This window comes from Paralichthys olivaceus, chromosome 13, assembly GCF_024713975.1.
Source record: "Paralichthys olivaceus isolate ysfri-2021 chromosome 13, ASM2471397v2, whole genome shotgun sequence".
NCBI classification, from domain to species: Eukaryota; Metazoa; Chordata; class Actinopteri; order Pleuronectiformes; family Paralichthyidae; genus Paralichthys; species Paralichthys olivaceus.
In genome coordinates this window covers 17,264,848-17,281,197 of record NC_091105.1, presented here as the reverse complement: position 1 = coordinate 17,281,197, position 16,350 = coordinate 17,264,848, and the positions used below count along the sequence as shown (strand labels likewise).

The 16,350-nt window shown below is 39.9% G+C and overlaps 1 protein-coding gene across 3 annotated transcripts; it reads right to left on the bottom strand.

Moving 5' to 3' along the window:
• Window positions 1-961: 961 nt before the first annotated feature.
• On the bottom strand, window positions 962-3,657 carry LOC109632225 (uncharacterized). 3 transcript variants are annotated; one of them, XM_020091414.2, is made up of 2 exons: window positions 3,495-3,657; window positions 962-2,748 (listed from the first exon to the last, which is right to left on the bottom strand). In XM_020091414.2, the coding sequence occupies exons 1-2, from the start codon at window positions 3,511-3,513 to the stop codon at window positions 1,298-1,300; spliced, it is 1,470 nt and encodes a 489-aa protein (XP_019946973.1). In that variant the 5' UTR covers window positions 3,514-3,657; the 3' UTR covers window positions 962-1,297. The 3 variants fall into 3 exon arrangements, with proteins under 3 accessions (XP_019946973.1, XP_069393304.1, XP_019946972.1); XM_069537203.1 differs by having other exon boundaries at window positions 962-2,745; XM_020091413.2 differs by having other exon boundaries at window positions 962-2,793; window positions 3,495-3,656.
• Window positions 3,658-16,350: the final 12,693 nt, after the last annotated feature.

Here is a 16,350-nt window from a genome sequence, read left to right as displayed (position 1 = left end):
TAAGTGCTTTCTTGTGATGTGAATAAAAGTTTTAGCTCATTATGAATGATCTGTACTTGTGTACGTAAAACAGCACCAGCATAAGATAAAGGGAACAATAAAAATGATAATTTGGTTGTGTCCATTGTCAGGGGAGGTAGTTTGTTCATTTTATTTATATTTGAGTGTAAGAAATAATTTATTAATACACTTTAATGTGTGTGCTCTAGTAAATGCAACCAACCCCAAACCTGGAAAGACTTTTGATTACGATCATTTTTAGAGACTCCAAGCTTCCTGAATGTTGAGGTAACTGATGTTTATCAAGTGTTCACTTCTATTGTTTTGCAGGTGGAATGTCCTTTTTGATTTGCTCCACCGATAAAAACAGGTTTCACAGCATTCTGTCACAGCCTATCAATGCAAGGATATCTGCACTCTGAGTAAAGGCCCCTTTGCCCTCTTAAGCTGAGCTGCCTCTCAGGTGGAAAAAAACAGTCTTGTCCTGCATATCACTGCCCATAAATGACGAGTTTTTTTTAAATACCAGCTGATACCAAGAAATACCATGTCATATGGCACTGCATCATTCAATCTTGGTATTGTTGTCTGAGAAAGAATCAGTGTGAATATAAATATCTCAATTTATGCTGCTGATCAATGTCAAATTTGTATCATGTTGAACAATATTTCCTTAATTCCATGAAAATTCATCTGTTACACCCAAGTGTACGGTTGTCTCAACAAGTATATCTGACAATAATCCCAATGTCCAGTTGGATATTTCTCTACAGCTGTTCAGACATGACCTTATAAACACATTTTTTACATTATATTTCTTCCACCACACTACAGCTATTATAAAAGTGTGGATGTACATGAATGTTAACTGAAACTTAACTGTTGGAGGCATGCGTTTTGATTTTTAATAACCCTTGCAGTTACATGACAAAGACACTTAGATTCTCAAAAATACACATCATTCAAATGCAGTATTTAATGTATAAAAACATTTTAGTACAAACATTGGACAAAGTATAGTAACATAGAGACCAGGTCAAATGACTGGAGTCAAACATGAAAGTCTGTCCCTTTTCTGATCGTGGTGATGTCGCTCAGTACAGCAGTGTGGCTCAATTATGCATTTTACTAGTTTTCACACACACGCACAGAGTATGTAAGAGAGAGAGAGAGAACTGATTAGTCTGGCACATTCATTGTGACAAGAAGAGAAGGTAGAATATCCTAAGGCAGGTATTAAAACAGATATTTCATGTAAATGACATAAACTCACAGACAACATTTTTCACAGTACATGTTAAAATGGATTAGTCATAGCAAACACATAAGCCACAGGCAACTGCAGTCCAATGTTGACTATGTGCCATTTACCCATTACTAATGCCCCAAACACTAACCCTGCTATTGTTCCCAAGGTTCCTGGCCATGAGGACCACCTTCCAGCCACAGCTGATGCTCCACCCACCGACACCCCTGCTGCCCCCACCACGCCAAGCAGTGCCCCAGCTTTTCCCCCTTCTCCCAGAGCTGGAGCCAAACCCTCCACCCCGGCCAGTAAACCACCCGCCACTAAAGCAGCCCCTGCTATGACTTTCACATCTCCAGCTGCATGCCTCACTAGAGGCCCACCCACTGCAGCCCCTAAACCCAGCTGACACATTTTTGCCACAAAGAAAGCTGCATTCAGTGCTTCCAAAGAGGATTGGTGGTTCATACGAGTTCTAATGTTTTCTCTGGACTGAGGCTGCCCTGCTGCTTCCATCTTCATGGCCGATGTTACGACCAACTGCCCGGCGTGTAGGGTGAGCATGGCGATGACAAACGTTGCCAGCATTCCCATGCATCCCACCAACATCCAGAACTTAAAGTCAGAAGACTTTAGAAGCAAATAGGCTATGACTGACACCAAAACCAGAAGCACTATGAGCACAGACTGGTGGCCTCCATAGCCTAACACCCCAAAACTTGATGTTACTATGGCAACCACTGTCATTGGTATCCCTGAGAAAGCCAAGAAGTCCACATGTTTGACCACCATGGTGTTGATCCAGTCTTGGACGGTTCTTTGGTCCAATTCTGCTTCTTCACTCTCCATCTTCTTCCTCTCTATCTCTTCTCTCTTCCTGCGTTCAGTGGCCCATGTTGTCTTGTGGTCTATCCCACCGGTGCCGCCTCCCTGCTCCAGCATCAGGATCCTCTGCTCTATCTGCACAGCCACCCTTTGTTTCTGCTGAAACTCTGTAACCTCAATCTGTTCCCTTTCTCTGGCCAAAGCTTCAGATCCCAGAGTGCGACAGGCCTCTCCCTGCTTCCAGAGGAGCTTTAGTAAAAAGTGCACGGGTGGTTTGAGTATGGTGAATATGCTCAGCGCCCACAGAAGGCCCACCATGCCATAATTCTTCACAATCCATTCAACAGCAACCCCAAGTGTGGCTCCACTGAGAGTGCTCCCGAAGGCCCCAGCCAGTCCTGCCGATGCCCAAACGCCACGAGAGTGTCTTTGGGAGGCGCCGCAGCTCCTGGTGGCCACGGACACTGACGCTACCATTGCAGCTAGAATCACACCAGCTACTACAGAAGTCATGGCTGTGGTTAGTGCTGTGGCTCCTATAAGGGTCCCCAGCCCCAGAGCACCTACTGTCCTGACTTCCTCCATCAGTGGTTTCAATGTTTCCGCTGCAGTCATCATTAACAGGGTCTGGTCCACTGGCTCCTCTGTGGCTCCCATTATGCAGCCTCCCACAGCTCCTAGTGCAAACCCCACAGCTGCCTCAGTTAAAGGGCTCCTAGCAGCTGAGATATGACAAAAAAAGGTCTATAGTTTTTTAGGTTTGCCACAACTTGTTATGCACGATTGATTGATTGAGATATTATATATTTTGACTTCAACTTTGCGTTGTCTTGCACCATGCAGCCTTTCACTGCACACTGCACTTGTACATGGATGTATCAAGTAAATTAAGATTTATTATGGACATTATTTATTATGCAGATTGAAATGCTCTCAGTGACTGAAGCTTTGAGCTTTAGTGTTAAATAATAAAGAATGGTTGAGTTCTTCATTCAGATGTAACAGTTAATGGCTTATCTGACTCCCTATTGTGTGATATGCAACTGCATCACCTTGTGCAAGTAAAGCATGACAACCCTGCAGTCAGAGACTCACCAGACTGGCTGATCTGGTTTTACCACCACGCTGCCATGATTCCTATCTCTACACACTCCTGACTCCAACAATTACATGACACTATGTCTACTGGGCAGAGAAAAAGGAACAAAAAGTATGTTTAAATATAGTAACCTGTTCAAAGTTAGGAACAATTATTTGTATTCTTAACTTACAAAAAATAAAGGCAATGGATGAATGATCACAAAATAAGCACCTAAGCTGTTTTAAGCTGTTTTATTCTGCAGTGGTAACAATCACACAAACCTTCAGTCATTATCACCGAGATGAATAAAAATGCAGCTTTAGAAGGAGGACATGTATTTACCCAGTTTAGTCTTTGCCATGTTGTTCTGAGATGGCAGTCGACTGAGGAATCCTCTTCTCCTGGAGTTATGTCAGGTTTGCTCCACGCAGTGTTTCCCAACAATAGATTGAAAGCACTTCACTTTCTCTGTTTATGTGACAGCAGCCCACACAGGATACACCCACTACCGGTGTGTCCTTTCTGTGTCCTCCCTCCAAGTCATCCTCTCCTGATCTGCAGGATTCCTGTACCACAGTACAGTATCACATGGTTTATCCTCATGCACCTGCACACTGCACTGAATCCAGCAGTGTCTATCTAAAAATGTGTTTGATTAAATATAGTTTAGTATCCAAACGTTTAATGTATTTTTCTGGTTTTGAGTCAGCCCACGTGAAATATGTGTAACATTTTATACTCCAGCATGCGTTCTTGTATCTTTCTCTCATAATTTCCATGAGTTCCACTCCCAAATTCTCTTTTCTGTTTGTTCTAAATAGATCCAAAACTTCTGATTAACAATAATCAAATTAATTAGAAACTGCAAATGGTAAGTAAGGAGGCGGTAAATGGTCTATATTTATATAGTGCTTTTCTAGGCTAGTTTTGCACATTCACCTATACACACATTCATACAGTGTGTCATTGTCCCTTGAGATTGACTGGGACTGTTATACTTTGGGACAGATACATTTTTTTTATTTGAATTTACTCCAAATTGTTTTAAGATTAAAATTTCAGCATATTCAAGCTCATGCTCCACATCTGATGCATGGCTTTGTGTTCGAGCCAGTAATTTGAGGACTACAGCAGCGCCTCAGTCATTCATTTTGACTGGTGTGTTGTCTTTCCCTTAGGAGTCTGCTGTGGATGCTGGTGTTCTAGCTTTTCAGTGCAAATACTTTGCACTGATGCACCTTTGCATGCACCTTTGCATGCACCTTTGCATGCACCTTTGCATGCACCTTTGCATACTGTCCACATGGAGTCACACATGGTTACAGGTCCAGTTGCTGTGGGGATTCAACTGTGTTGTCCTATAGATAGCATTAATTCCATGTTGGGCAATTAATTGGCTGACAGTAAAGCTCTGGTGAAGGTGTTTTCTTCTTGTGCTGTGTTTGAGTGATCATAATTATGCTTATTTTTCTGATAGCTTTATTGCAACTGAGGAGATCCAGATGCCATAGGGATGTGTGCTACTTAAGGCAGTGATGCAGCACATCTGGACCTCTTGTGGCCTGAACAAAATCGATGTGAGCCTAAAGTGGCCCACTTGTAAAATAGCAAATGTGGCTCAAATGCAGTGCTATAGGCAAGGAGCATTCTGGATGTGAATCTAAAGTTGCCCATGTGGTAAACGGTGATAATTGCCCAAATAGCACAAAACAAGGTCAGGCCACTACTGCTATGGTTTATTTGTGGCTCAGATCTGGCAAACAGGAGCGGACCACCCAAGTGCTATGACTCTGGGTGGTATGTGGGCAGGATGAGGGACATACAATTTGGGCCAAAACAATTTTGCTATGTGTGATTTCTCTTCCTTCTGATAACCTGCTGTTTGCTATTGCATAGGGTGGTTGACTTTGGTAAAATGTCACCAGCTGACAGTTCTGTCATTCCCTCTGTGGGGCTGTCCAGTGCTGAACCTGGTAAACCTGAACCAATCAGCGCTGTCCAGTACTGAAGGAGGTGCACCCCCCCTTATGTTTTTTTTCTCCACCCCTCTCCCCCTTTCCTGTCAATGTTTCTCCTCTCAGGTAAGCATGATTAAATGAAGGAGGATTCTCTCTCTGTCTCTCTCGTCATCACGGTACAGTTCTTATGGCTTGTTTCCTTTTTGGCCAGGCCTCTACAATCCCAGTTTAATTTTACATTAATTTCTTATTTTTGTTTCTGTTGAAAAACCTTTCGAGTAAAGTCGCATCCTCCTTGTGCATTGCAGTCGCTGGGTGGTATTAAACTTTTGAGGTTGAGGCCGTAACAAAAGTGATTGGTGTTCTGCGTCACTCACTGTTCCTTGGCACACCACACCTCCCCAGGAAGGGGCGTCATTGAAAAGGGTTTAAAAATGATAGAAGTTGATGGGGCTTCACTCCCTGTACCATGTTAAACCTCATCTCCCCAAAAGAGGGCGTTATTGAGCTTCTGAAGCTCCAATCCACACATCTCCACATTCACTATTCTATTACAGTAGAAGGCAGCTTCATTCAGTACTTTTGGATGGTGTTTTTTTCACTACTGTTACTGACTAGTTGCTGATCTCTTGACATAACTTGCATGACATCAGCTTTGAGCCTGAATTATACAAGTTAATGTCTTTTTACTTCAAATGGACTTAATTTAATCGTCTGCTGTGAGGTTTGATTCTCAGCTTTTGACATTTTATACAAAGTCTGTGTTGTCATTATCATTATTATGATATGATCAAAATCCTCCATGACTTTGGCAACACTCTTAAAGGTACAGTGTGTAGAATGATGTGATATCTAGTGTTGAAATTGCTGAATATCCCTCACCTCACCCTCTCCTTCCAATCATGAAAAATAACCTGTGGTAGCTTCAGTTGTCATAAAAACTCAAAATGTGTTTAGTTTGTCCAGTCTGGACTAATGTAAAAAACATGGCGGCCTCCGTAGAGAGGGTCCTCTTGATGTAAATATAAAGTATTTAAATATAAAGGGCCTTTTCTGGGGTAAAGAAAACTACAATTCATACAATTTAGATGAAAAGAACTAGTGAAAACATCATGAGGGTTATTCTACATTAAATATCTGCCAATAGATCCCTTTCACCTAAATCTCACACACTTGACCTTTAACTGGCAGCACCACAACTGTTAAAGTGATCACATTGCCAAACTGAGTATGTTATAAAACCATCTGTCTTTAATCCCTGGACACACACTCCCCCTTTTTAGCAGCGAGCACTGATTTCATCATAGTTTCGCAATGATTTGTGTTTGTTTCTCTACACAAATAGCTGAACAGTTTCTTATAATGTGCCTCTCAGTGTTTCTCACTCTTCACCCTCAGTTTGTAACACATCATTCATCATTTTGCAAATTGGTCTCTAAACCCAAGTTGATTTTTTCTTTCTTACTGTAAGTGATATAATTTTCAATACAAAGCATATGAAGATTTGAACTCTGTGGAATCTGAGACACATGACTAATAAACTTGCGATGCAACATTGTTGTAGATTCTCTTAGAGGAACATGAAAGTTTGGGCTGATAACTCATTCCTAATTCTGTGCTCCAAAGCACGTAGTGCCACATCAGCTAACCTTTTCAATATCAGTTGTGAGTTAAATATTAACTTATCAATGTTGGATTCTACGCATAGACATGAATCCTCGCTTGTCCTGTACAACAAGTAGTGTAGCATTTTAGTCTAAATGAAATATTTTAATTGTAGTTAATGAAAGGCATGAAAAATCACAAACTGCAAATGATTCTGTGCAAATGTGCAATCTGAGCAATAATGATCCAGGTTGAACTTCAGTGCAGGATCAGTGGATCAGCAAGTGTGTGACCCTAATGACACTGTTTCATAATTGGTTTTACACTAACATTCTTTACCTGTGATAAGTATTTATGAGTTTGGACAGAGAATGAGCTCTAAAACGTGCATGCAAACTCAAAGTCATCTCTGTGGTAAGACCAGAAGTAGGTCACTGTCATTAGCCTGGGATTTGGACTGATATCAAGCCAGTGTGGTGAAAGTGAAAAAAATGAGGTAGGTGGCGAGCACAGAGAGCATGAGACTGGAAACACTGTCTAAATTTGAATGACTGACCTTGATCAAGCACGTTTCCACACGACTGACTCTGAAACAGTTTTGAAACATTACACCAAAGTCTTTAATAACTAGAATAGCACTCGATAGAATGCATATCTCTAACAAGGCTCAACAGATCCCTAATTAAACCACATTTAAATTCATTAGTTCCGGATTGCCTATTTGGAACTGCACCAAATTTCATGTCAGATGTCAAATGTTTTTTCATCAAGATCCATAAAATGTTAAAAGACGCCCTATCTCACAATGTTAAAGAATCTAGCAGTCAGAGCTCATATTGATGCATTATTCCCATCACATGCATTCCCTTAATCATGTAATATAAAATTCATTATTTTGAAATGGGTAATTATGACGTTATGTACTAATTTAGGTTTTGGTTCTTAAGATATATTTTGTTTGAATAATTCTCCAATCAGCACACTGAGTTACTGGCACAGAATACTGGTGTTTTTGGAGGAATCCTGCAGAACTTTAGGCACCACCTCTAGCACCTCTCGTGGACCCAGGAGTTTGGAGCTGATGGGCTGATGCTGCTGCTCTATCAGAATGTTGGTGTGTTTCTGAGCCACACTGATGATCTTGTGGGATCGTTACAATCATTTGTTTTAAATTCACTTTGCACCAGCACAGAAAAAACAACCACTGCACTGTAACCGATAATGAAAATCATTGGAGGAGCGTATACATAACCTAATATATACATACCCTGAGCACACATTGTATAAAGGTTACCATACTATAGATACTATATACTTTTTTAAAAACTGTTGTTCACCTCCCACACCTGAAACAAGGAATGAGGTATGAGGAGAAGACCGGACATGTGTCAATGTAAGTGGCGCCTCCACCTCCAATCCTTAGAGCCTTCACACAGAGAGAAAACACAATCTTAACTCTGTCTCTCCATCTCCATCTCTGTCTCTCCGTCTCTGTCTCCATCTCTGTTTCTCTCTCTCTCTCTCTCTCTCTCGCTCTCTCTCTTTCTCACTGACTAGTGTGACCTGAGCAAAGTCAAGGTCAAGTGCCAATGCCGAAATCTGTGTGTGTGTGTGATCTCTATAAGCAGTTTCTTCTGGGAATATGCAGACTCTGGTGGCAAGGGACAAGATTCTGAGGCCAGAAGCTGTCTGGTTTCCGTTTCTAGTTTGAGCAATTACATTTGAGCAGCCTTTGGTTGCCTGCAGGGTAAACAATCTGTTTGGAGAGCAAAAGAGGCAGAACACATTAACCAAAATGCATTGGTCTGCCTGTTAATTGAAAAAAATCTTTGAATTGGGTCATTGGTCATCAGACGGTATAGCCAATGGTTCATCATGTCTTCTGAAGTCACTGAGGAGCTGTATGTTCTACTGAAACCTCAGTAGTTCAGCCATAACTACAATCTACACAACATACAAAAGGTCATTATGTGTAAATCTTAGTTTTTATAAATAAACAGAGAATACAACTTTTTTATTTCATTCTGCTGCAGACTGGAAACAGCAGTGGGTCTGCCATTTTAACATGTACTTACTGTTTGTGTCAAATTTGACCCATTTGGACATTTGACAGTAGTAAAAATATCTTAAATTCATTGTTATTGCCTGAAATTTGATTACTTTCATAAAGTGACCCAAAATACACAATTATGAAGATATTTTAAAATGTTATACTTACCTACAGGTACTACAAATGTTTGTTCATTAAGGGCTGTTCAATATTTGACCCATATCTATTGAAATGGATTTAAGATCCACCAGTGTCAAATCAAGGAAAATTGTGGTTTTAGGGAATCTTAAAATTGTGAAACTGTACGTGCCATGTCTATGTGTATTTTTATGGATCTATATATATGTATTTTATGGTACAGTGGTGACAGAGTTCTAGGTGGACCTTGACACAAGAAAAATTGTCACGAGACCTGTTTGTGTTCCCACCACATTTGCCCAGTAAAAGAGTAAAACAGCATAGGAGTGATCATATATGGTGCACATAAAGAACAGAGGTCATACAGAAGTCAGAGGAGGCCACAAGATCTGCACCTGCACAAGCAATGCAACAAAATAATCTCAAAATATACAAATTAGAATCAATATATTGAACTTATTCAGATCAAAAGAGGGGTTGGGAGGTCATAAGATTATAAAGTAAGTGAGCTGCCATTTCAGTGACTGTGTAAGAGGCCCTTAATCTGATCTTCTGAGATGAGAAAGCAGATAGAGATTTGGGGGAGGATGTGTCAGAGCAGGAAGACAACATGGAGGAAACCTCTGCAGCAAGGAAGCCATTTATGTAGAAAAACCATGCAATCAGTAAGTCCTCATTTCCACATCAAGTTGCAGACAGGATGGCAGCAGACAGTATCAAAAATTAGTCCATTACATTTTTAATGGTTATACATGGTTATATAATAAAAAGTGTTATGTAGTGTATTGACCCTGACCATACTGCGAAATATGAAAGGTTTAACGAGATTAACGTCTAAGTAAAAAGGATGTACCAGATAGATATCATCGCAGGTAAGACAATCACATTTCCAGGGTGAGAGAAACACATAAATGGATGATTTGTCATCGAGGCTTCAACCAGACGACACTCAGAGGTTCAGATAGAAATTCATGTTCATAAATTCATGAATTTTTCTATCTCCTATGTTAAGTGACCAAAATAATTGCTTTGTTGCCTTGTGTGAAACAGTTTAAGATTTTCCCATAACAATGTGAATTTAAGCAATTTTTTATTTAAAAAAACATCACATTTTATGGCAGTTGACTCCATCAAATACTTCACTGCTTTAGCAAAAATGGACACGGAGCATTATGCTGGCATTGGCTATTGCTCTGTCTGGTCTAAAGTGCAGAGGTGACTACTGATCAATTTGCTGGGAGTCAGGTTGGTTTTGGCAGGCCACCAGAATCAGTTAATCTGACATGATTGCAAAAGTAGAGCATACTGACTAAGACTATGATACCAATGCGAACAGCATTCAGTGAGAGAAGTTTCCATTGGTCTTGCTGCAAAAGCTCCAAGAGAGCGACAAGGTTCTCTGAAGACTTTTAGAAAAATAAGAAAGTCTGCAAAGATCCTGCAATTTGTCATTGATCTATAATGTGAGCAAACAAATGTAGTGAGTTCTTTCCTGACCTATACCACATCCTTCCTCCGAGTTTCACTAATCCTTCCTGTGCTTTTTGTGTAATTTTACAGACAAAGAAACATACAAACCAACGAGCAAACAAACAGACAGGGGTGAAAACACAACCTCCTAAGTGGAAATAATTAAATTATATCAACGGTAGGTCACATTCTTTTTTCTATATAACCTATTCAGATCATGATACATTTCACTTAAATCCCACAGTGGAATTTATCCCTTGGATTATCATCTTTATCATTTTACATCAGAAACAGTTTGTTAGTGTAGTAAATGATGCATTTCCTTGGTTAAACCCTAGTCTGATCTTGTATCCACAAATTACCTGAGACGCAAGGCTGCATAGTTACAGGGAAATCCTGTTATAGTTTCTTCTTGGAAATGTCAGAAAAACCTCACTTGTGGTTTTTCTTGACTTCTCTGCCCTAAAATGTATGTGGGTCAAAGGAAACCTTACTTCTACTGAAACATCACTGATTAACCCTTCACTGACACAGCAGTCTGAGAGCTATTACACTGTCATCAGGACTAAATCTGTGCTTTACTACCTGCTGCTACACATGTTGCATCAGCGCTCCACTAAATGCTTTTTAAAGCTAAATGCCTCTGGGAACAGAAGGCTCAGTCAGCAGTTTGTCCTAGGTGGTGTATAACTGGGTGAGATAGAAGGGGAGAGAATGGAGATATGTATAGAGAAAGAATATTGGTCTCTCTCTCACACACACATACACACACTTTTTTTTAATCTTAGTGAGTACAATCAGCATAATGCATTTGTTGACCCTTTACCCTAACCTTCACAATTAGATGCTTAACCCTAACCCAAACCTAACCTCAACCTAATTCTAACCCTTACCCAAAAATCAAATCTAAAACCAACTGCCCATTGACAGTGGGTCAGAAAGTGAGGACCGGCCACACACACACACACACACACACACACACACACACACACACACACACACACACACACAGTATGTAATCAGTGCTGTAGCCAGTCCAAACCAGCTTCTCAGCATGCAAGCAAAAAAAGAACAAATGCTTAACTGCACTGACATGCTTTTGTTCACTAATGCTTCTCAATGACCTTCTATTTGCTAAGAATTCTACGATTATACAAAACCTAATGGAGAAAAGAAAGGAAAGCACGGAACTAAAGGAGGTGACAGAATAATGAAAACATTTAACAGCCCTTATATTGACATTTCACGAACCAAACAGATCAGAGTTGTATGTAGTTGTCTCGAGTTAAAGGTAGCTTTGGTTATTTGATTCTGAAACACTTTTGATCTTATTTGGTGAAATCCTCTTCACGTCCCGATAGCAATTAATATCATTATCAGAAATAAAACAGGAAAAGAAGCTGGAGTCTGTGGCCCTCACAGGACTGCAATAAACCGATTATTTCATTTGGTCCGCATTTGTCATTGTGCTTTGTTTTCTGCTGACGCACCAGTCTGTCACTCATCTGCCCGTGTTCTCACTGTACATGACCGGAGTTTTCAGCAGACAGACACATATCGCTGAGCCACAGCCCACAGCCCATAGCCAGAGTTTCGTTTTTAAAGTGTAGCATGCTCTTGCTAGCTTTTCTGGCAGCTTTACGTCTGCATGTGGTTTTCAATCACTGAGTTTGAAACTGTCCTGTTTACATCAATTTGCTGGACAGATATGGAGGTGAAATTGTTTTTTACACCTTAAATTCTACAACTTCAGCTTCATGTAGAATGATGAGTTTGAAATCAAGGTCAACAAAAATCTGTACAAAGCATTGTTTTTTCTCTCTTTAAGCACAATGTATTATCACAGTGAAAAATATATTAAGGGAATGAACTGATTCAAACTGATAGCTTTGTTTTGGTTAATCCATCTGAATCATCATTAGGTAAGATGGCCGTTTTGTATAACATGTACATTCACATGTAAACATGATGCAGCGAACACCCCAGCTGATAACCTGTTACCTCTGTGTGAACTGTGTCTCTGAATTGATTGAAAAATGTTCACTTGTGTTTCATTATCATTTAAACACGTGTGCTGTTGACTTGAATGCATGTGCACCCATACACAACCAGATGAGAAGATCTAGCGCATAAGCTTTCACTCATAAACAGGAACCTGAGCTGGAAAGACCTGGTGGCCCACACCTACACACACACAGACACACACCATACACATCCTGTGTTTACACATTTGTATACAAATCGTGGGTTTTAGCAATTATGACCTTTGGCTGAAAATCAATGTCCTCGCAGGGTTGAACTCGTGGTCATGCTACTTTAAATGACCCCTGCACTGCTTAATTTCTGCTTCATATTCACTCCAGAGACACACAAATGGATAAAGATCGCTATTTATGAATACCTATATAATTAAATGTTACTAAGGCTTAACTATTCTTTGTTTGACCCGTTGCCACCATGACCCGGCCCCAAAATGGATGGATGGTAAAACTATTTACGTCATTATGTTCACTACTTTATTACGTCCAATGTTATCCAGTTTTAAAACCTCAACCGTCGTTGAGCATTTGGTAACTGTTCCAACTCCAAAAGCACATTGTAATGAGATTATGTTTACATAATGCGACAAAGGTGGGAACTGCTTATTCTGAGTGTCACCTTAGTCAGGTTAAGGTAATCAGAATATGATGTTTACTCGGCAGTGTCTTATTGTGACTATTCTTTACTGAGATAATATCAAAATATCTATGTAAACACAGATGTTTGTGTTTGTCCTGCTCTGTCAAGGTAACAGTCAGACAGAGAAAAGCATAAACCACCCACAGGAACAATTAGCTCTCCTTTTTCCATCTCTTAGAAGTTCCCAACCAAACCACAAAGGTTGTTGTATATCTCAGAAATAAAGAAAGAGAAAGAAGTTTGTAATCTGTAAAGTATGTAGTCAACAAGACAAATACAATAAATAACTGAGATAAATTAGTCTCTGTTTAAATTGAGTGTTTGTTAATTTCTGGGTGGTTTACTAAGTTCCACAAACTGATCCAGTTTTCTACATTAATAAAGAAACATAAATATGATAAAACATAATGTGATTGCTAACTTTTGGGCTTCAAAATTTACCCATTATCCTGTTTTCTACAGTTACTAATTGCCAGTTATATTATAGTCTTTAGTGTCCAAAAATCTGAGTCATTATGCTTTGAATACTTCTCACAGTTTTTCAGAACATCATAGAGATGATTTTATGTGGTAAAAAAAATGGTTGTGGAAAAGAATACCTTCCTGAAACAATCAGTTTTTGTATTTATCTTATATTGACTGGTCATCCTTAGCCGACTGAAGAGCCTCCACACTCTCTGAGTGTTGTACAGGCACACGCACACACACTGACAGCACTGGCTTTCAGAGAAGACCAAAACACTTTCCGGCAATAAGACCTACACCACCACAGTACGTCAGCCAGCAGATGATGCCAAAATCTGTGCGTGCGCACAAAACCCAGAGAGCTACGCCTGCTGGCTCATGGAGGTTTTTCCCATGTCTCAGAGGATTTACAGGAATTGGAGGAGAGGTGAAGAAATAATAGGGCTGCAGCAAGTAATGCCGCAACTTACTGCCAATAAATTTGATATCGTCATTTGTGTGCATGTGCGTGCGTGTGTGTGTGTTTGAGTGCTTGGCCCTCAGCTATGCTTACAAGAAAGTGAATATACTGTATACACAGCGCGTGTCTTAGAAACATACACTCCCTCGGAAAATTGCCCAAACACTAACCGGCGGTCTTATCAAACTGAAGTTTATTCATTAATTTAGTTTTTCCTGAAAGTTACGGTGGAAGGAATTTGCCATATTTATTATTTCCTTAATTATTTATTATTCTGCCTTAAAAAGAGAACTCTAAATTTGGTCATATAAAAGCTTGTGGGTGATAGTCAAATATAGTTTCTCAGTTTCTCAAATACATTTAAAAGGATTGTATGGAAACAGTGGTGTGGTGGAACTGTAGCCTCATGGCATTAAGGTTTCTGGTTTGAATCCCAGTTGGTTGTGTAGCTTTGCATGTTCTCCCCATGTCTGCACAGGTTTTCTGTGGCTACTCTGGCTTCCTCCAGACTTGCAGATCGGGGTTATTTTGAATAGACCATAGGTGTGAATTGTTGTTTGTCTCTGTGTGTTGGCCTGGTGATTGGCTGGTGACCTGTCCAGACTGTACCCCTGCCTGTCGCCCAGTGTCAGCTTGGATGGGCTCCAGCTTTCTCTGCCGCCCTCAAAAGGATGAGCGGTACAGAAAATAGATGGATAGATTTTCTAAGAGCAGCTTATTAAAAACAAACTGTATATTTAATGTTTTGCATTATCTCTGATCATTTCTTCATGAATTGTCCAATATTTCTTTCCCTTGTAATTCCACGATAATACATTTTTTAAAGAGGATTTAAACCACACAGCAACAAATGCAAATGTATATGCAGATATCCTCCCTTCCCCTTAATCTCACAGCAGCAGTCCAGAGGAACTCACCAGTAACTTTAAGGTTTTTTCCTCTGCAAAATAATGAGTCACATCATTTAAATAAATCTGTGACTTTTCTGCCTGTGTCTAACATGATGCACGCATCAGGTGTAAGTATGGGACTTCTGAAAGTTTTGCGAACTTGCATGTATATAGTACAGCTAAATATGTTTGTGAGTGTGTGTATCTGTATATCTGTGAGTTTACATATCGACCTTGTCTGTGTGTCAGACCGAACAGTCTCCAATTGATCTCTTTCTATTTCTCTTGTGTAACAGCATCACATAGCTGATTGTTGACCCCGCAGTGTCCAGTCTGTAATCTCCTGACCTGATATCTTAACATGAACAAACCTGAGCACTGGGACCATTATCATAAGCAGCCATTTTGTAATTTAACTGAAACACAGTCCTGAAAAACTCAGTTGTTGTTGTTGTACGTTCTTAAATTATAAGCTACTGAAGTAGATGCAGGACTGAAGAAAGATGTGGTCATAAAAAGTTAAGATATTTGGATACATAAGCTTTATGCAGCTCTCACAAATAGAATTACTCCCTCTACAGGAGCACATTCAAATGATCTATTGAGACATTTTCATTTCTGTTTACCCATGTACTCCCAGAGACCACAAACAGTACCAACAAACAACTGTAATTCTATTTGAGCATCAGTGTCAAGAGATAATAGCCTACACTGGAAATTGATCAAGTCTGAATGATATTGAACATTGATTAAATGGTCAACACTCTAATCAAGGGTGGCTGCTTTGATTCAATCTTGATATCAAGGCTTAAGCCTGAGACCAATCCTGAAAGACAGGAGACTGTTAAGATAAAGGTCTCAAATGATAAATGCCGGGAGATAAGTGTCTATGTCTCAGAGTGTTTTCAAACCTACAATCAGAAAGAAAAAAGCATCAAAAGCAACATGTATATTTTATAAAAACACACCCTAACGGACAGTAGATATCACACAAAGCTATGCTGCCACATGACAGTTAAACCTCTTACAACAGGCAGCAACTATTCATTTGGTGGCTTCTCATTCCCCCCTGATAAACTTCTATTTTGGGCTGCTACAAAAAAGAAAGAAGAAAACATTGACATTAACTTCTCCTTTTTCTTTATTCAAAGGAAAACAGAGAAGGCGAAACCAAGAGAAGTAAACCGAGAGAGACAAAGAAAAAACGAAAAGAGATAGAATTTCCGAGAGAAATGCGTATGTGATGCAGTGGTGGAACAAGTATCTAGAAAGTTGTTACAAACAGGACAAATTGTACAGATGCTGCCAAAATAACAATGTCTTCCCACACCCAACCTCTCTGAACTCAACTGTCACTCACCCACTCAACTGCCACTTTAAAGTAATGCCATTATGTACAGGTCAATAAAGTACTAAACCTGCAGCAATAGCAGAACTAAATAAGTAATCTCGCCACTAACCCAGTTCTTTACTGGCAGTCAGT